Source organism: Rhincodon typus, chromosome 3 (assembly GCF_021869965.1).
Source record: "Rhincodon typus isolate 14 chromosome 3, sRhiTyp1.1, whole genome shotgun sequence".
Taxonomy (NCBI): domain Eukaryota; kingdom Metazoa; phylum Chordata; class Chondrichthyes; order Orectolobiformes; family Rhincodontidae; genus Rhincodon; species Rhincodon typus.
This window is the reverse complement of record NC_063334.1, coordinates 20241712-20267239: the sequence shown is the minus strand read 5'-3', so window position 1 is coordinate 20267239 and position 25528 is coordinate 20241712. Positions and strand designations below refer to the sequence as shown.

The 25528-nt window shown below is 39.5% G+C and overlaps 1 protein-coding gene across 6 annotated transcripts in view; it reads left to right on the top strand.

The window, feature by feature from the left end:
• The window catches only part of adgrl3.1 (adhesion G protein-coupled receptor L3.1), a 607182-nt gene that overhangs the window by 556705 nt on the left and 24949 nt on the right, over positions 1–25528 (top strand). For all 6 annotated transcript variants that reach the window (XM_048595033.1, XM_048595030.1, XM_048595031.1 and 3 more), the window contains 3 exons: positions 2387–2555; positions 9196–9321; positions 19377–19473. In XM_048595033.1, coding sequence (XP_048450990.1) covers positions 2387–2555; positions 9196–9321; positions 19377–19473 — 392 coding nt within the window. The remainder of the gene's footprint in view (positions 1–2386; positions 2556–9195; positions 9322–19376; positions 19474–25528) is intronic.

Genomic DNA, 25528 nt, shown 5'->3' with positions numbered 1-25528 from the left:
ATATGTGTTTCAGAATTGTGATGATTAGGAGCAGTATATTTTGATCACAACTCAGTTAATGGTGAATGAAGTCTAAGATGCAACAAACAAAGAACAGAATGTTAATGACACTCAAATATGATACATTGCATTTGTTATCCTAACTTTGAATTCTCCTGTTGTAGAAAAGTGTAAACTCGTAGGAGATAATTCAGTCTGACAGGCCACAAAGTGAACACTCCCCATGGCCTTAATCATAAATAACAGACAACAATGTATTTTACCTTGTGTTATGGGAAGGTCTTAAGGATTCCCATAACTCGCATTGTGAGTGGATATTTATCACACCTGCCAGAGGAGAACACCTACTTAAATGTCAACCCAAAAACTAGTACTTCATTTGTTGTCAGCAATGGATTTGAAACCCTGCACCTTCCATTAAGGCCACACTTACACAGAGTCCTTAACTGGCAGTAAGTATATGGTGACAATACCAAAGCTGATAGAGAGAGATCGAATGAGTTTGTTTACTGAAAGAAGATTATTAAAACCTATTTCCTGAAATACTTTAAAATTCCCCAGATTCATAACCCATTTTCTAGCCTGCCCACAGCATTTTTCCTTTGGGGTGGCTAATGGAAGACTCAGCAGTCGGGGTGCTGATTGTAATCACCACTAATAATAATCTGGACTAATCATGAAGAAGAGCTGCTTCCCGGTACCATGTGCCAATTTGCTTGGGTGGTGTAGAGCGGTTGGAAAGAGTTCTGTTCTGTTTATTCAACTTCCTTTTTTTATTATTTGCAGCTGGAACCATTATTTTCTAATGTTGGTGTTTTTGTCTTTGCATCCATGCATTCTTTAGCTATGAGGATAACAGGCCCTTCATCAAGTAAGAATGGTCTGAATGGCTTACAAACATCATGTTGTGTGGCCTTTTGAGATGTACTGAAACTTGGCCCCTTCTGTAATATTTTCCTTCATTGTAGCTTTTGTCATTTGCGTAGAGACGGAAGAGCAAACTGTGTAGGGAACATTTATTTAGATATTCACATTTGCTGAGCTGCTTAGCAACCTGGATTGATTCCTCTAAGTTGCCATCCAACATATTCATATATCTGTTGCTTTTGTAAGAAATGGATTATTAAGGATGTTCTGCAAACCTATTTTATAAATGCAGCAAATCAGAGAATCACATCCAAATCCCTTTAAGGATCCTTTGGGTTAATGCTAACCTTTCAACAAGTCTAGAAGGGATCAGCAGTTTCGAGTTTCCCTTCACATTTTGATATTTCACGATATACACCTAGATATAGTTACATTATAAAACTACTAAAGCCTGCTAAGCTTCTTGCATTTACTGCAGTGATTGATGCTAAGCAGCAAAGTATTTAAATTCTTTGTTAAAATCTTGTGGCGTTTTACGTACAGCTCAGAAATGTATTGTGTTCTGCTTAAATTGCATAATTGAATCAAAATGAAGAAGATGCATTTAAGGTAAATATGTACATTTCTGAACAGTAATCAAGTATGAAGAATTGAAAGTTTACAAAATCAATTATGTTTGCAATTTTTGCAATCTACATTGAGACAGTAGAAGCACGAGATCAGTTCTCTCAAAACGTGCAGCTTCTGGATGAAGTGACATTGTTCCGTAGAATGCTGACTGGATTAAGGATTTCAGTTTGTTCTTCTGATGAAGAGTCTTCTCCTTTGTTGTCATTCATATTCCTGCATGGAATGATCTTTAGTCTCCATTGCTGTTTTTTTTCTTTCACTGCCAACCATAGATCGTCTTCTGTCGTTGTTTTATTTCTTCTTTCTTTTCCAATTTTGTTCCTCTATTAGCTTTCTTTTGGTATTTTTTTTTTTTGCCCTGTATTTCTGGGGAGAGTGTTGGATGGGGTCATTGTGGAGGGGAAGAGGGATGTGTTCCCTGACAGTGTTGTTGTGATTTACAAACTCTGACCTAAATTCATGAAACTATGTTTGAACGATTAGTCTCATTACCTGAAAGCTACTTCTAAGAAGTGATTCATGTACTACTAATGATTATTAAGTTTACTGTGATTCCTAGATTTATTTGCTGCCATTTTATTTTACATCAGTAGCTTGCAAAACCAAATATGTTAAAATGTCACTTCTTTGTTCAAGTCTTGTACCATTGTGTAAGGAAAAAATAATTTGTTCTGGATCAACAAATACATATTGATTTATTGTAACTCATGATTAAATGATCCACGTGCAATTAAACATGAACTCTGGGAAAAATGTTATAGATTTCAGACTTTAAAATTTTCTACATAATTCAAACTCAATTAAATAGCCAAAGTTCATGAAAGTAGGCACTTCTTAGAAAGAAAAGTGTGCAATCATATTGAATGACTTTTTTTTCCGTTCTTTGCAGATCATGGGTCATAGGGGCCATAGCTCTCCTTTGCCTCCTTGGACTAACTTGGGCTTTTGGACTTATGTTCATTAATGAAAGCACAGTTATCATGGCATACCTCTTCACCATTTTCAACTCACTGCAGGGAATGTTTATATTCATTTTCCACTGTGTCCTCCAGAAGAAGGTTAGTTTTGTATGTCAAAGAAACATATTCCTAACTCTTGTGTGTTGGGGCAGGGGAACAAAACATTTGCTGACACCTCGTGATCTTCATAATAATGATTCTAATGTGTTACAATATTCCATAAGTCAGTCACTTCATTGTTCAACAGGGGAACCAGGAAAGATTTGTCAGAGTTCATTATTTATCTGCAGCTATTAACCTTTACTCTTCTTTAGCTATCCTTAAATTGTCTTTTCAGATTTGAGTGTTTATTATTTGAACTCTGACCTCTTGAAGTCAGGGAATAGTAATTGCAGAGTAATCAATTTTCTATTAATTATTTAATGTGTATGTGTCAGCACAAAGATTGTCTGTTCTGAAGTATTTTGTAATCTTAATGAGATCATTACAATGTGAAGTTGCTGCTCATAGACAATTGGCTTCTATACAGAGGTATTATGAGGAGGTGGGAGCTATAAATTGAAGATTAAGCTGAGGTTAGAAGAATCTTCTCACACCAAAATAACTTAGAACTTTAGGATATTTTGTCGTTTTTCATTTTTGATCTATCCTCCATATGATAAACTGAAATCTTTGATTGATTTGAAATACCAATACATTAAAATCAACAGATACCTAATGGCAACAACAATTCTTGTATTTGCTTACTCCAGAGGTGGCTTTGGAACCTGTCACAATGTGTGACAACAGATGGAAATTGTAGGGCCTGGCGTTTCCATTAGATAGACATTTTGCAAAACATGCCTAGTTTTTGATGGACACTGCACCAGTTTTCGAGTTAAACCCTCGTTTCAACTCAAACACTTCAGCATAAGCTGGAACAAAAAATCTCCCGTTTCAGCACCATCAACCTGTGTTATTGATCATAATTGATTATTAACTGGAACATGGTCAATGGAGCCTCAAGATGTCTAAATTTTAAATAATTTAAACTGAAAATTTGTTCAGGTAATTGCTGGAGCTGAAGAAACAGCAATCAATAATTTTAAATTGACTGCTGGTCACAGATCCCATGTACCAAGGACAGATCAATCGACTGAACTTGAACTAATTTAAATTGAATTTAAAGTAATTGTAGCAGCACTATGAGAAACCAATCTGTGCATAGTTTCAATGAACTCTTAGTCACTGCAGATGCAAGTAATTAACAATGGATTGATGATATCAGGGGTACCTATGCGCCATTTTACTATAATGTGATAAATGCTCCTAAATGGGTTTGCTTGGCAGAAACTCTCTGTCCCGTCCTTGGAGTGAGTAGTCGATTTTAGGGGCTTAGATTGCTTTGTGCATATGAACTTTAGAAGCAACATAAAAGAATATCCAAATTTTCACAATCATTTGCTCTACTTCCTTTCATTCTGCATAGATCATAATATTACCTGAGTAGAAATCATATAGAAACACTCTGAAATCCTCTCCTCAGCTGAAGTGATGGCACCACAGATGATTCACGAGTAACAGATATATAATAGCACACTTTCTATGAGTGTTATGCTTGCCATCATTTAACTTTCCACCTACTACTTGTCACTCCTCATTCAGTACTGATAATTGGGAGGTAATGATTTCTTTATTAATGAGAACACATTGCCGACCCCTAATGTCATTAATTTTACATGTCTGCAAAAAAAAATCACCAGTTTCTATCAAAATCTGTGAAGCTTTTTGCCTGTTTGGAAACAGTTACCTGTTTAAGTAAAATTCAGGTTCAAATTGTGCTACCTCGCTCAATAAAATAAATGGCATTTACAGTTTAGGCAAAAATGGAAGTCAGGGATCATGCCACAGCCCCCCTACTCTTCGTCCTCCTCACCACTCTCTTCCCCCCCGCCCCCCCACCAAATACCCAACAAAAGAACACAAACATTTCTCCTCCACACAGTCCACTCTTGAGCCAGGTTGTATTGTGATTAGGGAAATCCAATATTGTCATAACAGTTATATTTGTATAACACCTTATAACATAACAAAATGTCCCAAGGCACTTCACATGGCCATTATATGATTGGGTATGATATTGACTCACATTAGGTCAGTTAACCAAATGCTTGATCAAGGAACTAGGATTTAAGCAATGTAATGCAGGAGGAAAACACAGCAAGAGAGGGTTTGTGATTGGAGGGTGTGGTAGGGACAAAAGGAACAGACACCAATGGTGAAATGGTTGTAATTAGGAATTGGCAAGAGGTAAGAATTATTGCAGCAGAGATATCTCAAAAGGTTCAGATTGGAGAAGAATCCAGAGGCGTGGGGGAATGGAATTAGATCAATTTTTATCCTTATTCTGTCGTAAAACGAACCATATTTTGAAACCTCTTCACAGGTTCTTAAATGGTTCTTAAGTTTCATTTGTCACAGCCTGATCAACAATTTGATCATTTTTCATGATAATAGAGGTGTTACAGTTTATTACTTGAAAGGTTAGCAGATATAACTATCTTGTCTGCCTCTGTTGACTTGAAGTGAAATCAACTGCACATCCTTGGCTTTATGTACCAAACTATTCATACTGTAAAAACTAAGGCATCTAATGAAATGTAACCAAAAGGGAAGAAATAACAAGAATTTGTTTCAAATAGGAGCTAGATGTTACTCTTTTCATTCATAAGTATAATCATGTTTTTGTCCCGATATGCAGTCTGAAAATGTTCTGTAACTGTTAGCAAATTGCTTATTATGACAGTCATTCTTCAATGAGAATCTATTCAACATACTGTGAATTAGATATCTAATCCAATCAATGGGGTGTCTCTCCCTACATCAGCCTGTTGCTTACCAGCTTATAATGCAATGTCCTAGACTGGACACTTGTATTTCTTGGACTGCAGGAGTTATGCACTAATAACCACAATCCAGGTCGTTCCCCATATTCTTCTAAACATAGAACTGCCCTGGAAATTGTTGAAATATAAGTATTGGTTTTGCCTTGTTCTCTTTTTGTCATGAAGACACTAACTCAAGTGAGGGTGTGGTTTCATGGACAGTGTCTTATGCAAATGATGTTCTTATCTCATTTGTAATTAGGAAATAGGAAATATTAACAATTTCAAGCACCCTCATACATAGTATCTCCCAATCCATGACGTCAAGAACAATGCTAACAGCAATCAGGCTTGGAAGCCCTTTTGTGTGTCTCAAGCCCAGTGGCTCCAAAATAGGCTGCATGTTCTTGACCAAAAGAAGTTGACCCCTGGGAGGTAACTGACTTTACTTGAACGAATCTAATGCATTAAGGTATTAGGAGACGCACACAAAGTGCTGTGTTACTAGGCTAACTTAGTGTGTGTTAGTACTTGTGCAGCTCAATCTTTGCATTTTGCTTGTTGTATGCTTTACTTATGCCTAAGTTTGGTCCCTGATGCTATTAATTTAGCACTTCAACTTACTCTCACTAAACTGATGGGCTTTTAAATTACATTACTTTACCCTTATGTTATATAAAACTAAAAATATTCTTTGCTTAAACATAGCCCAAGTTTACATGGACCAACATGAAATGCAGTCATATAGCTGGACGTTTCACACAATTCAGGTGAACATAGAGCAGAGATTTCTTGCATTAATAAACATTACTGAGCTCCTGATGACCAAATTCATGAGCTATTAACATCGAACTGTAATCAAACTGAACTTGGCTTCAGGCTTGGATTCAGGAAGTTTCAGCAGTCAAGCGGCACTTCAATTAGTTTTGAACAAGATTGGATCCAATTTTTATCCTTATCACAAAGTTAAATATTTTCCATTTGAGTGACAAACTTAAAAACAAAAATTCAGCAAGTGTGCAACTAAATGCAGCTAAATAATGAGATATAAGCAATATCTTACCTCCTGTAGGTTTGTATGTTTGTAGTCAAATGTTATTAGGCAAACTAAACAAAAAGCATGAAAACCATTCTTATAAGGATTAAACTTGTTATCTGACAGATGAGATTGGTTTGTAATGAAGAGAGAATTTTGCATTTGTAAATTTCATTGTAATATTTTGCACCAAAATGACCTGATTCCATTTCTCAGTCCCCTCCCCTTTGACTTTTTGAATAATTAATTTACTCAATTTTTAAAATTCAAGCAGATCATAAAGATGCTATGTTCCAGTTATGCTCAATGTGTAAATATGTTCAAAGTTCACAGTCTATTGTAAGGCTATTAACTATAGTAAAGTCATCATAATCTGTGATTGTTGATCTAAGTTAATGAGATGCTGATAGACGTTGTGCAATTGTCTTCAGTTCTCTTCGGCTGGGAGAGGAACAAATCAGCATTATCACCCCTGAGTGTGTATGTGTGAGAGCATGAGAAACTATGTACATGGACTTTGGTTGTGAAAAGATTTGAGCTGCTGTGTAATTTTATGGAGCCATCTGCTTACCACCGCCTCTGGTTTTGTATATGACGAATGTTGCTACTGTTTGCAGATGACTGTATGGTTTATGCATCACAGAAAACTCACTATCACATCAATTCATTGCAATATGATCTTCTGGAATTGTGAAAGTGGCAGGACCTGTGGGAGATGGGAGATGGCATTCATTGCCAAAAACTGTTATGTCAATAAACATCAATAAGAAGGATCCACCAACATATATAGCTTTAACTTCTATAATCAGATTCTCCATAGGTAGAGTGGCACAGTGGCACAATTGTTAGCACAGCTGCCTTACAGTGACAAAGACCTGAGCTTGATTCCAGCCTTGGTCGTCTGTGAGGTGTTAAATATTCTCCCTGTGTCTGCATGGGTTTCGTCCCACAGTTCAAAGATGTGCAGGTTAGGTGGATTGGTCATGCTAAATTGCCCATAGTGTCTGAGGATGTGCTGGTGGGTTAACCATGGGAAATACAAGGTTACAAGGATTGGGTAGGGGTGGGTCTCGGAGAGATGCACTTTAGAGGGTCAGTGTTAACTTAATGGGCTGAATGGCCTGCTTCCAAACTATAGGGATTCTTATGATTCTAGATATACAACAGTACCTGAGGGTTCATCTTACCAACAGTTTTCATTGGGAATTCCACATTCAGTAGATGACATCCAAAGCAACAGGATTATTGGATTTCTGAGGAAGAATCCTTAGTATTGCAACATTAATACCAGAGTTGCAGCTTGCCAAACATTTATTGTCCAACCTTGAAGTATGCAAGCTGTGTGTGGCATCCTTAAATGGCAAAAGATATTAATAAGGTTGAAGGAATCCCAAGACATGTTGCACAGTTCTGCAAAGGTTCTTCAGTTTGGTGAATACATCAATGTTGACCAAAGCTACAGAATAGGAACCACTGCAGGAAAGGAGTCGGAAAAAAAATGCCAATCATTTCTATAAAATATAGAATGGACTCGTGGGAATTGACAGGAAAAGGTACCTGGTGCCCTCCAGCAAGGCAAAACATGATGTAGTTATTGATACAAACTACAAAGATCATTCCTTTCCAAAACAGTGTGTCAACAATCTTTTTTCTCATGTTCAAGCCCACACTGAAACTAGCTGCCAAAGGAAATAGCCATTTCTCCGTCACTTGAATTTTTCATGACCCACCTTTAAGTTATTTTTATTTAAAAGTTTTCATTATCAGGACTACCGTCTCAGCATTTTATATCTGGTTAGCCAACACTACTGAAATAAATATTGGTGGGATGCTGATATTAGTCTGTAATGCTGACGCACCTCAATTAGAAACAAAACTTTAGCAAGGTACAAAGGACAATCCAGAATTTTACTTCAACGTGTGGAGAAATATAAATAGGGTAGAAATGGATAAAGTGACTTAAGTACGCTAACCAATTCCCATTTATTGGTGATTGGTCGAAGAAATACTTAATACTTTTGAAGTAAATCCTGAATTTTTGGTGTTGTGGTGGGTTTTGCATGGACCTAATGTATCATAACAATAAATGATGACATAGATGAATTTATACTCCGGAAATTTATCATTTTAGCATTGGCTTGCAACGTGTAATTGCCTAGAATTATGGGTAATCATTTGAAAACATTACATTCATACTATAGCTGTCTGTAAGCATCATTGTATTTTCAGGATGTGAAGCATAATGATTGTTGACAGCTTTTGCTGACAAGAACATCCAACTAATGTGAAGCACTAGAGTTATTAGACATTAACTGGAAGTAATCACCAGCCTGTAATCTTGGAATTCTAATAATCATGAACTGGAGCAGCAAAAATCTTTCAGTTAGACTGTTGTCTCCAAACAGCCAAGCATCAGTCTAAATATAATAAATAAGGCTGTGCAAATGACACTGGAGGAAATCCAAATAAACTGAGTGTACAATATCCACAAATTTTGTCACATAGCATCTTCAAACTAATGGGGCTGCACAGCAATGAAGAACTATAGAGTAACGCCTTAGACTTAGGGTTCCAATAATCAATAGAAATTGCTTATGATCGTCCATGTTTTAATTGTGATCCCTGTTGCTAAATATGTTTTGACTTTTGTGACTCTTGACCCAACAGCAACTATTTCCTTTCTTGATCTTCATCAAAAATACAGCACTGTTTAAATTTATAAGTAGAATGAATAATAATTTGATGGAAACCATTGATGCTGTAAATAACTTTGCAAGATCTGGTGCGCTGTTTGAGCCGTGCTACTACCATTTTTTTCATTGTTGTTTTTACTGCCTAGGTGAGAAAAGAGTATGGCAAATGCTTTCGTGCCCACTGCTGCAGTAAAAGAAGCACAGAAAGCTCCCTTGGTTCAGCAAAGACATCTGGTGCTCGAACTCCTGGACGTTATTCTACAGGCTCTCAAGTAAGTGAATGATCTGTCAAATGGAAATTCACCTAATCCAAAATTTCTTTACTTGAGGTAACTAATGAAAGATCCCAGGTGGATATTTTCTATTGTTGCCGAATGTCGCTCTCCAAGGTTTCTGGAAAGTATATCCTGATAAATTACGGTGAGAAAGAGAAAAAAACAATTCCCTCAAATTGGACTCCTGCATTGTTGGACACAGTGGCCCAGATCTTCCACTTTTCCACATTGGCCAGACAGTCGTTATTAAAGCATAGATGGGAGTTGTATACTGAGACTCTGAAATCTTCATCTTCGCAGATTCTGAAAGAATTGTCCAGGAAATTGAATATTCTCCTGGGTGATACTCTACACTTAGAATTCTCTGAAAATCTCCATTTAAGAATTCAGAGAGTTCCAATGAACTCAGGGTAAGTAGTTAGTCAGGAAAAGTTAGACTATTACATATATAAACTCCTGAATCAGTTTTTCACTGACTCTATTCTTCTCACACCCTGAACTACACATCCATCTCCCCAGATCACATACACCACTCAAACATTCCCAGGACATCGCCCCCAGCAACTCCAGATCTGCCTCCCCCTTCCCTTGCTTGGGATCTGAAACTTACCCTCCCTCACTCATAGAATCCCTACAGTGTGGAAACAGGCCCTTTGGCCCAGCAAGTCCACACCGAACCTCAGAGCATCCCATCCAGACCCATCCCCCTATGACCCACCTAATCTACACATCCCTGAACACTACGGGCAATTTAGCATGGCCAATCCAACTAGCCTGCACATCTTTGGACTGTGGGAGGAAGCCGGAGCACCCGGAGGAAACCCACATAGACATGGGGAGAATGTGCAAACTCTACACAGACAGTCGCCCGAGGCTGGAATCAAACCCGGGTCCCTGGTGCTGTGAGGCAGCAGTGCTAATCGTTGTGCCACTGTGCCGCACTCGCTTTGGATCCAATCCCCTTACCGCCTTCGTCCGCTCCAGACTCAATCTGTCTCTGCATCCTCTAACCCTGGGGCCGAACTCCTCTTCCATGCCTGACAACCTGCTGCTTTCTCCCACCTACCCAGCCCCGTCATAAAAGTTGCATCCCTTACCCGACACCTTCCTCACCAGTACACTACTTACCTGGCACACTACCCATCTGGCATCTTACCCTCCAAACAGCATAGAATCACACACAACTTATATGCTTATGTTTGTCTCAGCCATCAAAGTGATTCTAGACTTTTAAATTTCAGAACATGGCAGCTGACTGCTGTGAAAAAGGGGTTATAATTTGCCTTGCCCCTGACAGCTCTGCACACTGAGAGAACTGTCAGAATGGAAGTACTACTCCACAATTATGAGAGATCCCTGATTGTGATCTGCAAGAATTTGCCATTACTGATAAAATCTGGTCCATTTTTTAACCACATTGCTGGATGTCCTGTGCATAATTCCTCCTGTTACACTGTCTCTTCACCTGTACCAAATCTTCCAAGGAGAACGAGTGAGGTAAAGCATATCTATGGCCTACACAACAACAAGTGGAACAGCAGAGGAAGTGTCTAGTTACTACAGTTTTTTTTAATCAAATCATTATCAAAAGCTCCATGCATTCCTGTAATTGACTCTGTTTATCTTAAGACTCTGTTTGTTTATATTGACTGCTAAGGTACTTGGCTATACTACTGTTTATTTTCTCCAGCCTAAATGCCATGTTATTTCCAAGTTATGGGATTATCTGTTAAGCGATAATGGTGTCCAGATGAATGCAGGAAGTTCCTGCTCTACACCAGTCATGGTCACTCAGCAACATTTCTCAGGGCCCCATCCAAGTTATTCTATTTCTTTGCTAACAAATGGTTAAATAATGAACAAAGTTTAGGACAAGATTATCAAGATTTGATGTGTGCATGGAGTTAAGTAAGATATGTGACAAAGAAACAGGTCATTCAACCCAATGGACCCGTGCAGATGTTTGAGCTCCACGAGCCTCCATCTCTCACTTTTCTGTTCTACCAATGTAACCGTCTATTCCCTGAAGCCGCATATGCTTCTCTAATTTTCCCTCAAATGTATCTATAATATTCACTACAAACATTCCTTGTAGTCATGACTTCCACATTCTCACCACGCTTTATATAAAAACATTTCTTCTGAATTCCCTATGGACAGCTTTTAGTGCACACTCCCCACAAGAGAAGACACTCTCTCTGTATCCTTGCTATTAAATCGTTCATATTTTAAAGACGTTTGTTAGATTATTGCTTAGCCTTCCTTTTTCAAGAGAAAAGAGCTCCAGCCTTTCTATCTTCCCAGTGCCACCCTTGTAAAATTTTCTGCACCCTCTCGTGTCCCTATTGCTTTTGTAATATGGTGACCAGAAATGTGTTTAGTACCCTTTAAATTAGACCTATCTATGGTTCGTTTTTGGTTTGACATAACCTGCCTATTTTTCGATTCGATCCCTCTACAAATGAAACCGAGTGCTTTGTTTTTCTTTTTTACTTGCCCATCATCATAACATCCAATAATCTAATTTGAGGTCCTTTTTTGAAAATCCATATAAATTACTTCTGTATAACCATGATTTGTGGTTCTCTCCTCAAAACATGAGTAAGTTTGGTCAAGCAAGGTTTTTTCTGTTGAAATCCACGCTGTCGCTTCATTATTGTAGTTATTATTTCTAGATATCCTTCTACTTTTCTTCAGTCAGGATTTCATTATATTTCCTACTACTGATCTAAAATTCCTTGGACATGGCCTGTCCCACATTTTAAATGCAACGGCTCTATTCACTGGCTGCCTGTCCTGTGGCACTACACCATTTTCTAATGAATAATTAAATCGAAGTAATAATGCCTTTGTCTCTTTTCTCTACATTCTTGTAGAATATGTGTTTAATTTATTGGGTCAAATGTTGGAGAAATAGAAATATGACAGTCAACCATTCAAGGGTTTGAATCACATTAATTGAATTCCAGACACATCTGTAGTTCAACTTATGCACAAAAGCAAGGTCCTTAATGAGAAACTCCCCTCCCTTCCATCCTTGAAGAATTCAGCCACTGTTTGTTATTTTGCCCAAGACACTGTCCTAAAATTGTTGAGAATTGAATACAGACTGTTGCTGACAACAATGAATTTTGTATATGGTACCATGAGGCCATATTCATGATTGGTCTTTTGATGTCTTAACCTAGTTTTATGCACCGTGGTAAAGCAAATAATGAGAAAAGGTAGGCATAACAACATTAACTTTTCTCTCTCTGGTTTTAATTGTCAGATAGTTCTGTCAGGGCAACCTTTTACTGAATATCATATTGCAAGCTAAACAGAAATATTGTCTCTTTAATGTTCCCCCATTACAATTTATTGGTACAGCTTTTCTGTGTTGATCTGTATTTTCTCAGTGATGTTGGTCTACTCTAATTAGGCAACAAAACACCCCTAATAACCAACTCCTTATGATCAATGTGATAATATTCTCCATAGGTTTTCCCCAATTAGATAAATGTAAGCTGACCTTTGGTAACTACTCTTCATTAATGCCCATAGCTAAAGCCCAATTTTATCTGGGAGGCCAAAGATAAGTTTCCTAAATTCAACAGTCTCAATCTTAATGTTTAGCTGCCTCACACTACAGTCTGCTGCCTAGAAAAAATTGAAAATCAAGTTAGCTTGCAGAATGTAAATGAGAAAAAAGTCATTTAAAAGAAAGGTCAATGTCTACAAATTATCCTGACAACCCAATTTTGCATTTGCTTTTTTTTTGCTCGTTTGTCCTAAATGTTATTGTTTCCAAACTTAACAATCTAATTGTAACTGGAGACTTGCTTGCAATAACCTCTTTTCCAACTCTTGCACCGTTACCTCTGCTGTCCTCCAAGTATCTGTCGTTAGGCCCTTCCTAACTTATGTCTATATGCTAGATTTCACATCTATACTGATAATGCCCAGCTCCAAATCACCATCAAGCTTCTTGATTCCTCCACAGTTACTAATTTATTAGAGATAACAAGGTGTAGAGCTGGATGAACACAGCAGGTCAGGCAGCATCAGAGGCGCAGGAAAGCTGATGTTTCGGGTCTGGACCCTTCTTCAGACTTCTTCAGAAGGGTCCAGGTTCTTCTTCTGAAGAAGGGTCCAGACCCAAAACTTCAGCTTTCCTACTCCTCTGATGCTGCCTGACCTGCTGTGCTCATCCAGTTCCTACCTTGTTGTCTCAGATTCTCCAGCATCAGCAGTTCCTACCAGTTCCTACTAATTTATTAGATTGCTATTTGACAACCAATACCTGATGAGGGGAAATTTTCTCCAATTAAATATTGGGAAGACTGAAGTCATTGTTTCCCTTCCATACTCTAAACTCTGTTCCCTAACAATGATACACTCTGAGATTAGGTCAGTCTGTTTGCAAACTTTTGAATCAAATTTGATTCTGAGATGAGCTTCTAACTGCATGTGTGTGCAATCAAGAAAGGCCCCATATTTTTCACGACTGTAATATAGATTGACTTCACCCTATTTCAGATTCTCTGCCACTGAAATGCTGTTCTATGCCTTAGTAATCTGTAACTATTCCAATACACGTCTGGCTGATACCCCACATTCTAATCTCTGTACATTTGAAAGCATCCGAAACTCTGCTGTCCACATCTTCAATCTCAGCATGCCCTCTTCCCCTATTCCCACTCGGCTTGCTGATTTACATTGGCTCCTGGTCAAACAGCACCTTCATTTCAGAATTTGCATCCCTCCATGCCCTTGCCCCTCCCCATCTCCATAATCTTCTCCAACGCCATAATTTTTGAGGTTATCCATGGTATCCATTCTCCATAAATTCTGGCTTCTTTCTCATTATTTACCATAATTGCTTCACCATTAATGGTTGTTCTTTCAGTTGTCTAGGCCATAAGTTCAGTATTTTGCTCTCTACTGCTCTCTGCCACATTTAAGTCACTTCTTAAACCCTACCTCTTTGTCCAAGTTTCTTGGCATCTGACCCTATTTAGCCAGATATTCAACAGCCAGATACTCATTGGAACAGGGAAGACCAGAATTGTACCTTGGGACTCTGCGGGTTCCTAGCACAACAGGCACCATAGGAGTTTCCCAGGGATTTGAAGGTTCTGTTGGGCAAGCGCATTACATGTAGAACCCACAGGAAGAATCCATTAAAGGCAGAAATTTGGAAGGCACCACTTCCATTAAGTTAATAGCCAACCAGGAAAAGTTGGATGATTTGAAAATCTACCTCGAAGGTAACTGCTAAGCTGAATCCCCTCCCCTCAACTACTCCTCACAGTGCCCCTTGCATCCCAGGCCTGGACCACTGACAACCAGCAGAGTTGGCACTTTATGTTGAGGTTGTAAGGACATTGGCGAGGCCTCTTCTGAGGTACTGTGTGCAACTATGGTCGCCCTGTTATAGGGAAGATATTATCAAGCTAGAGAGGGTTCTTTTTTTTTTCCTTTATTCATTCACGGGATGAGGGCATCACTTGCTAGGCCAGCATTTATTGCCCAGAGGGCAGTTATGAGCCAACCACATTGCTGTGGGTCTGGAGTCACATGTAGGCCAGACCCAGATAAGGATGGCAGTTTCCTTCCCTAAACACATTAGTGAACCAAATGGGGTTTTCTAACAACCAGCAATAGATTCATGGTCATTGTTAAATTCTTAATTCCAGATATTTATTGAATTCAAATTCCACCAGCAGCCATGGTGGGATTTGAACCCAGGTCCCCAGAACATTACCTGGGTCTCTGGATTAATCGTTCAGCGATAGTACCACTAGGCCATTGCCTCCCCATTCAGAAACGGTTCACCAAAAGTTGCCAGGAATGGAGGGTTTGAGTTATAAAAAGAGGCTGGATAGGCTGGGAATTTTTTCACTGGAGCATGGAAGGTCAAAGGGTGCCCTTATAGAAGTTTTTAAAGTCATGAGGCGTATAAATAAGGTAAATGGCAGGTGTCTTTTCCCTAGGGTGGGGGATTTCAAGACAAGGGGGCATATTTTTAAGGTGAGAGGAGAAAGATTTTAAAAAAAGACATGGGGGCAACTTTGTTACATGAGTGGTTTGTATTTGAAATGAACTTCCAGAGGAAGTGGTGGATGCAGATACAACTACAACATTTAAAGCACATTTAGATAAGTGCATGAATAAGAAATGTTTGGAGGGATATGGGCCAAACACAGGCAAGTGGGATGATGTTAGTTTGTGACTTTGGTCAGCATGGACTGGTTGGACCTAAGGGTCTGTTTCTTTACTGTCTGACTCTATGACTCTATAAGGCTGCCCCCTCCCTTAGCAGGCTTGTCACCACTGGCCCCAAAATCCAACCTGGCCACTGTGGCCTCTATCCACCATCACCTCCCCCCCACATCCAACCTCCACTCCCCTACCAGCCCTGACTACATCCTTTGCACATCCCAGCCGGCCCCAACACTTCCCTCCCCCCCCACCCCGGCCAAATCAAACCATAACATGCTCCTCACTGGCTACCACTGGCCCCACCAGATCCACCCTCACTTAGGCTGAGGACCCCATCGCTTACCTCGTACACTGTACACCTGGTACCTACCTACCTGACTGTTAAATGACTGTCGCTAATCCCATACTTACCCTTCTCCAGCAGCTCTCATAGTGTCTTGCTGTGCTGCTGGACATCTTAACTCTCTAAACCTAGCTCACTGACTGACAATGCTACACTACAGGTGAATTATTTGGGATCAGAATTCCTGGATAGAAATGTAGAGCTCAGCACTAACGTTAAAAAAAAGAATTGGAATAGCAATCTGACTATGATTGCTAGATCTCAGAATATGCTGAACAATATTTGTTCGCCTGACTCAGTGTCATATTTTGTTTTAACAAGGTGTACAGCTGGATGAACACAGCAGGCCGAGCAGCATCAGAGGAGCAGGAAAGCTGACGTTTCGGGCCTAGACCATTTCTGAAGAAGAGTCTAGGCCCGAAACGTCAGCGTTCCTGCTCCTCTGATGTTGCTCGGCCTGCTGTGTTCATCGAGCTCTACACCTTGTTATCTCAGATTCTCCAGCATCTGTAGTTCCTACTATCTCTGAATCATATTTTGTTTTGTAATGTTCCTGTGAAATGCCTTGGGGGCATTTTGGTAAAATGAACATGCTGCGTAAATATAAGTTGTTGTTGTTTTATAAAACCATAAATTGATCTATCGGGTGGTTTAAGTGAGAAAAGAAAATCGGAAGGAAGTGTTAACACATTGAAAAGCTATTTTTCATCACTTCCAGCTGTGTTTTGACATTGTGGAGACAAAACAAAGCAGAACTCGTCTGCTCAAGCTCCAATCACATAAGTGAAAGAATTGTACACAGATTGTGATGCATCCCGGTACTTAAATACCAGCACAGTTTTTCCCTCATGCTAAAAGTTTTGATTGAAACATTGGTCCAAATATGTTTTTTTCCCAGGCTGTGTGCATAAGGATGGGAGAATTCCCAACTCCATGACCAGACTTTTTTTTTAAAGTGGCTGCCTAAGCATTCCATCTTCACTGCAGGGGCCACAGGCTGCATTGCAGATTGAGAGAGGTGATCCCGGAATACCTGACGAGAATGTCCAGGGTGTAGGCAAAATGCATGACAAGACTGTCCTGGGATTCTGGCACCGTGCTATAAACTTAAAAATAAAGTTTAAAGCACAAGCCATTCCTCCTGTCATTATTGCTCACTTTCCATGCCCTACACTTTGCAGTCGAAGGCACATAATACCCTGTCCCTAACCCCATGGCCTGAGATGTCCTCTAAGTCGCATAATGCTCTGTACTCCAAACCTCTTGGCCTGCCATACATCCATGTCGAGCCATGCCTCTGCATCCACCATCTTGCCCTGAATAGCATCTAGTCCAATTTAATACCAATTCCTGTAGAACCAAACCAACCTACACCCCCCACTTATACATCACTTAGCACCTGTACTTTCTGTGCCAACTCACCCAGTGTCCACCATCCGTAGACCATGGGACCCATGCACAGATTAAAAAAAAAATTAAAGTTCAGTTCAATAAAGTAAGGGAAAGATGGGTATTATTGATAATATCATTGGATTAGTAGTTCAGAGGTGCAGGTTAATGACCTGGGAATGGATTAAAATCACACCACAGCAGCTTGTTTCATTTCAAATAATGCAAACTGGAGTTGAAAGCTTGACTCAGTAATAGTCACTGTGAAACTGTCATTGATTGTTGTAAAGCGCATTTAGTTCACTAATGTCCTGTGGTGAAGGAAATCTACCCATCTTTGCCTAGTCTTGCCTAAATCTAACTCCAGATCTAAAGTAACATGGTAAAATATCAACCACCCTCCGAAATGGTCAAGCAAGCCACTCAGCTCAAGAGAAATTAGCACGAGCAACAAATACTGACTTTACCAGCAAAGTCCACATTAAATAACATCACCATATCTAGAAAAGACTCTCTTTCACGAAAATGCATTTACAACATTTCAATTCCTTCTTCGTATAAGGGCTTGTAAAAACAAATGTTTCATTCGAGTGAAATAAGCGGTGGAATTCATAGTCCCACATCAAGTTCAAAACCACTTGAAGCTATCAAACTGTAATGGAAGAAAGTTCAATGTAAGAATGGATTCTTGTTCATTCTGCATTAATCCAGTCTAATGGAAATTCTCAAGGTAATGTATTCAAAAAATTAAAACAGAAAGCAATATATTTTGCTTTAACTCTCCAGATTTTTTTTAAAGATTAAAAGAGCTGGAGTTTTAAATGCCTTGACTGCCTTGAAAGGCCCCTTTCACAGCCTAACAATTAGGTTGGGGACCTTTTATGCATAATCGTGGCTACTTTTAACAATCCATAGGGTACATTGCCTCACCCAAAGGGGTTCTTATCTATTCCAAATTCCACCTTATGTCCACCAAAAGGGACCTCCCTCTGAAGGGCACCTTATCTCTGTCAAAAGGCAGATTACCATCCTTCTGACATTCAGACTCCAGGTCTTACACCTCCAAAAGTGTACCCCAGCAATGAGATCTGCACTCACTTGGTCTAATCTACACTATTTCAGTTTAAGACACCGCCTCACTACAGTAACACAGAGGAAGGAGCAGCTTATGATTTACGTGATCAGTGACCTCCAAACCAAACACTACCATGCATAAATTTAACTCCATTCATACTCCCGCAAAAATGGACAATGCCATTGTTGGTGGGTCTTATGATTTCAGAAAATTTCTGCTAACTTTGATATTGGAGAGCCTATCTGATCTAGCAATAATCAGGCCATAGTTTTCAGTATATGAGAAGTGTTACTGCCTTTGAGAAGCGCAATTATTTTCTAACAAACTGTAGCAATGTACTACACTAACAATTACAGTGACAGCCTGATCTCAACCTGACTACGGGCCGTGATTGGTTCAGAAGTGATTTTCCCTGTCCATTTGCTGCTGCCGGTTAATGATCCATGCTGGTAAACATTAACTGAGGACAGGATCAGATTCAGCTTTACTAAACTGCCCAAAACTCACCTGTAAAACTCACATCTGAAAGAATTCTATTGGATAAAGTTGTAGCAGTTGAGCACCACCATTGAGAGAAACATCTTTGGGAAGGGAGCCATTGCAAATTTCCTCCAGAAAATTGCAAAATATTAATCTGTCATAGAATGCTTTATGGCATTATCTGTTTTAACAGCTGTTTGTTTGATGAAAGGATTAGAGATAAAATCAACTTAGTTTTCTTTTTAATTAGCTCCTTCTACTTTTGTTGTGTGAGGAAATGTTAACACTGCTATTTAGAAGTAGCTTAATGTTATTATTTGTGTGTGATTTTTAGAAGTGCTTTTGTTTTCTTTGGGTTTGCAAACTTCAGGGAACAGGAAGTAAGTAACACCCGAATGTGAGATGGCATTCTGACTATGTGCTGTCTGTATTTCAGAGGTGAGTGAAGATTGGGTGTGCAGAGCTTTCTGGAGACTTCTCTGAAGCTGCTTTGTTTAATGCAATCTCTCTGCTAGATTGGAATCACTGACTCATTTGTCTTTTGATTGTTGTATCTTCTAGAGCCGAATTCGAAGAATGTGGAATGACACAGTTCGAAAACAGTCTGAATCTTCCTTTATCACAGGAGATATCAACAGCTCAGCATCGCTGAACAGAGGTTAGTCAAATCCAAGGAAGATTTCAGGAATTTTTGCTGGTGCTCAAATAATACGTAGCCAAATAGTGGGCATGGATACAATTTGAACAGTTGTCATTAAGTCTTGCATTCCAAAAAATCATTTCACCATGACCGCTGTGATAAAATTCAACATGATATCCCTGCATGCATATGATATGATTAAAAATGTTTATTTTGAGAACTGTAATGAAATTCAGTGATTAAAGGATTAGTTCAGAAATTAGAAAATGAAATATCTAATTAATTCGTTAACCAGAGGTTATACTAATCCTCAATAAGCAGACATTCGCATCTTATTCTAAATTTATTCAAGGCTTAGATTTCCACTGGCTTGCCTCCATCTCTGCCTTTTCTTCTGCAGAGCATCCAACGTTGCCCAATTAGTTGTCCATGTGAATTAGTAGAAATAAATATTACAATCAATGAAACACTTGATATTTTTGTCTGTTTATCTAACATTTAGTAACGTTTTTAAAAATCTGTTTCTTCTCCATTTGTCAAACACAATATAATCTCTAAATTTACATTAGAAGTCTCGAAACTGAATAACGAATGAGTAGGAGTCTGATCATTTGACAACTGGATATTGACCTTTTTTATAAAACAAAATGTTCTTCACTGCGTACCCTCTTGCTAAATCTTGTGATATACCTTATTTCTCCTCCACCTTTTAATCATGAGTAAATCACTTATTTTACCGAAGGACTGAAATTTCAATTTTCGCTAATTATTTTCCATACATTTCAGCATAATCTAGTCATCGTATACATTTTGATCCTTTTTGTTGCTGAGTTTTTTTTTTACTTTGCAAAGCCCTATCAACCAGTCTCATTTTTTCTTCGCTGTTTTTACTAATCCAGTTGATAGATGGAGATCTTATCAAATTAAATTTCTTTGATCTAAATGTCTCCACGTGAATCAAATGTCCTTTTTAAAGATTCATCCATCTTGACACAGATTATTCCAGCTGGCATTTGTGTCTGCCTTAGCTCCTCTCGATCACTCAAACATGCAAAAGCTACTTCAGGACAAACATCATGTCGCATCAACAATAAGTTGACAGGGTCGTTTGCGCCTATTATTCTATGTTAAAAATTAACATCAGTCTCAACATACAAAAATCCAACTATTACTGAGAAGTTGATTAGAGCTGCTGCTAGATATGGTCCCCATAATTGCATTGACTGATTGAGATGCATTTTAAATTGTCTGAGAGGATTACAGGGAAGGCATTGAGATCTGCCACGGCTCATGCAGCATCCAACAACACTCAAGAAGCTTGACGCCATCCTGGAAAAAGCAGCCCGCTTGATTGGCACCGCATCCAAAAGCATCCACGCCCTCTACCACAGGTGCTCAGTAGCAGCAGTGTGCACTACCTACAAGATGCACTGCAGAAATTCACCAAAAAATCTCAGACACCACCTCCCAAACCCACGACCACTTCCATCCAGAAGGGGAAGGGCAGCAGACATCTGGGAACACCACCACCTCCAAGTTCCCCTCCAAGCCACTCACCATCCTGACTTGGAAATATATCGCTGTTCCTCCACTGTTGCTGCGTCAAAATCCTGGAATTCCCTCCCTAATAACATTGTAGGTCAACCCACAGCAGCTGGACTGCTGTGGTTCAAGGCAGCAGTTCACCACCACCTTCTCAAGGGCGACTAGGGATGGGCAAGAAATGCTGGCCAGCCAGCAACATCCACATCCCACAAATGATTTTTTTTTTTAAATTCAGCACTTCTTGTAAAGCTGGAATGCACTGTCTGGGAGTCTAGTTAAGATGAGAAGCCTCAGAACCTTTAAAAAGTAATTGAATGAGCACTTGAAATGTCATAACATTCAAAGAAAGAGACCAAGTGCTGGAAAATAGATAAGTGTAGATTTAGAATATTTTTCAGTGCAGACTCAAAACGGGCTGAAGGGCCACTTCTATACTCTATGATTCTGTGTATAATTCCTTCAGTACAAGGAGGTGGAGAGGGAAACACAAGTTAATATTGCAGCAATACTGATCCAGTCTTCTGTTTCTGGAGCTTGAGGTTGTACTCCAAAATAAATTTGAACTGCCAGACTGTTAATGTACAGGCTGTACAGTGCAGGTTTTGGAGCGTGCACTAATCCCAGAGTAAACCCAGATGTACTGTTTGTACTGCCAAGCAAGAAGTTCAGTTGATTGCAGCTTCTTTCACCAAAGCAGCTTACCTGGTGGTTTAGTGGTTTGGGTTTGTTGCTTTCACCACTGCGGCCTGGGTTTGATTCCCGCTCCGGGAAGGAGGATTTATTGTTCTTGTACAAACCTTAAAAATTAGCATGAATTCCTGATATTGAAAACACTAAATAGAGCAGCTCTGCCAAACTCAGATGCCAAACATTTAGATGAGCACTTGAAATGTCATAGTGTATAAGGCTACATGCCAAATACTGGAAAGCAGGATTAAAATGGGTGGATGTTACAAAAACATAGTGGGCTGAATGGCCTCTTTCTGTGCCGTACAGTCCTCTGACACTATGACATCAGTGTATATTTGATGCGTTGCTTTGAATAAACAGAAAAACAGACCAGAACATGCCCACGGCATAGATAAACCTTCCATTGATGTGGATATGGGCTAAAACTCTGTTTTCTGTCCTTCATCACTTTCCCATGATGAAAGCGTTAACAGAAGTGTTAGGCTGCCTTCAAATTTTGCTGAAGCAAGTGACTTTTCTCGTTTAAAGTTAAGAACTGGAAACAAATGATTATGTACCACCCTTTACATCTTGACTGACAGGCTATTTTAAAAAATGACCAACTCTAATACCTGAATTTTTTTTAAAATCAGGTCTTTAGACGCATGAGAACTTGCAGATAAACCGTGACTCCTCTTCAGAAAATTGTTAATACATTGGGCTCATCTTTCTTCTCTTAAAACCAGTACTAAGCACTCTCAAAATCTGACCAGGCAAAATTTAGATCAACTTTCCAGACCAATACGTTTGGTCTCCCAGTTATGAAACATGATTTTGTGATTGGACTTCTGGTTAACCCAATGGTAGATATCCCTGACAAGATGTATTATACTTGTTTCAAACCCCTCTTTCATTCCTGTGCATTACTATCATATGTATCCAAAGTTTACGTATTTTAATAAAACAAATAATTGTGGATGCTAGAAATCCGAAACCAAAATTCTGAATAAGTGTCACTGCTGTCTAAACATTAACTTTTCTTTCTCTTCAGAAATGTTTCTAGATCTGCTGCATTTCTCCAGCAATTTCTGTTTTTGTTATATGTTTCAATGTCTATTTAAGACTGACTCTGCATAGGAATTGCAATTAACTAAACTGACTGAGTTAAATGATACAGATAATCGCTATTCCATGACATTATCAGGAGAAATATACTGGACATGTCCACATGGCAGTGAGATAGATTTCCTAGAGAAAGTCAGGAAAGCAGTCATTTTAAGAAGTTTTGAGAAACATTGACAGAGCCTCGATCAGTCCACTTTTAAAGAAGTGTTATGCACAACTTTTGGAGGTAATCCAGATCTTTTTTTGTGTCAAATGTAAATTAACATTTCTGATTTAGAAGGGCCAGGCAAGGAGCATGTAAAGCACTTGGAAAAATGTTCTCCCTCATACTGCAGCCTTAACTCCAAATCCCAATGTCTCCTTGTAATCAATTGATTCAGAGTGAGTTATGGGGAATAAAAACCGAAAGAACTGTGCATGTTGTAAATCGGGAACAAAAACCAAAGTTGCTGAAAAAGCTCAGCAGGTCTGGCAGCACCTGTGGAGAAAAAATCAGAGTTTAACGTTTTGGGTTAACTGAAGCAGTCTGAAAAAGGGTCACCGGACCCAAAATGTTAAACTCTGATTTTTTTTTTTCTTCACAGGTGCTGCCAAACCTGCCGAGTTATGGGGAAGGCTGCTTCCCATTGTTGCCAGCAAGCTGTGTCACATATTGTTCCAACATACAAAAGTGACCTCCCTAAGGATTGTTTGACTGAAAATAAATCTAATTTGCGCATGGGTGGGGTGACCTTAGCTGAGAAAAATGTTAGGCTGTGCTCACCATTTCTGTTTTTGAAACACTGCCAACATCATTGCAAAAGGAAAAGCTGAAACATTTGCAAATGTTTTCAGCCAGAAGTGCCAGGTCGATGATCATCTTGGCCTCCTCCAGAGGTCCCTAGGTTTAAAAGGGGCCTGAGGGACACTTTTTCGCACAGACGATGGTTTATATGTGGAATAAACTTGCAGAGGTAGTAGTAAATGCAGTTACAGTTACAACATTTAAAAGATATTTGGATAGGTACATGAATAGGAAAGGTTTAGAGGGATATGGATCAAATACAGGCAAGCCAAACGAGTTTAGCTTGGGAAACTTGGTCAGCATGGATGAGTTGGTCCAAAGGAAGTGTTTCGATGCTGTATGTCTCGATGACTTTATTTCCAGATAAGGCTGAAGCTCTGGATACTACATGGGCCATGAGCCCTGGGAACATTCTAGCATTGGTGCTGAAGACATGTGTTCCAGAATTAGTCACACCTCTCACCTAGCTGTTCCACAACACTGGCATCTAACTAACAATGTGCAAAATTGTCCAGATATGTCCTGCATGTAAAAAGCACAGTGATCCAACCCAACCTATTTTCAAGCATCATCAAAGTGATGGAAGAATTTTTTTCAACAATGCTATAAAGTGAAATTTATTCAACAATAACCAGCTCACTGCCTGGCCACTTAGCTCCTGATCTCATTATAGCCTTAGTCCAAACATGGACTAAAGAGCAGAACTCAATAAGGGGACGGCTGCCTTGAATTAAGACAGTATTTGATCCTTTGTGGCATCAAGGAGCCCTAGGAAAAACTACAGTGATTGGAAATCATGGGGAATTTTCACCACTGTGTGGAATCATACCTAAAAGACAAAGGACAATAGTTAGAATTCATTCAATATGGAAGGAGGCCATTTAGCCCATTGAGTCCACACTGACCCTTTGAAGAGCATCCCCCTCCCGACCCAACCCTCTCACATATCCGTGCACTTACCAAGAAAAGAAAAGCTTTTGATCCCATTCAGTACTTTTGTTATCAGTGCTCAAAATATATGGGAGTGGCTGGTGACATTGTCCCTAAAGGTAAGCAAGTTAGATGGGGAGAAAAGAATCTCGGGGATAAGCCCCAGCACATATGGATTGGGTAATTTTGAAAGGAGCTACTCCTGTAGCTACAGGTTGCTTCTCCCTGGCCTTTCCTGCTGATAAGGTGACAAGTAAATCTGCCTGCAGGAAGGGTAGGAGGGAACCAACCATTAAAGGAGGGGTAATGAGAAGGTGAATGGTGGTGATGAACATAGTGGCTAGACCAGAGGGTGAAGAGTGAGTCTGCTAAGCAAGACCAGGAGATAGCCAAAGAGTTTGCTAAATGAGGCCATCTCCTTCGTAAGCCAAGAGCTACAATGCTAGAAGGGGAGAGGTGGATTGGAAGGGAGGGGCGTGTAAGCTAGAGTAGAAAGGGGTGATGAGGGGAGAACCAGTGATCGCAGAATGGTGCAGCTGGGGAAAAGAAGGGAATGGCTGCAAAGAGGAAATGGGTGATGAGAAGGAGCAAGTGACTTCAAAAGGGGAGGGGGTGATGGGAAGAGGCTAGAAATGGGATGATGGGGAAGAAGGCAAATGGCTGCAAAGGGGAGAAGGGGTGATGGGGAGAGTTGTATGGCTGCAAAGGGGATGTTAGAGGGAGAGGAAGCAAATGGCTGCAAAGGGTTAGAGATGGAAAGGAAAGAAGCTACTGACTGCAAAAGGGAAGAGGTTGGTAAGGATAATCCAATGGCTGTAAAGACAAGAGGGAGGGAAGGAGGGAGGGAGGCTGCCAAGAACAGCTTCTCAATAATGGAATAGCTAACTGGGAGCCTGGAAAAAAAATTGGAGTCACAGGTAATGAATTTCTTGGAAATTAACATTTTATGAAATGCATATCACTATTGAAAAAGTGCTTCTGCTGCTTCTTCACGGCTGTTTGTCATGTGACATTTTAAGT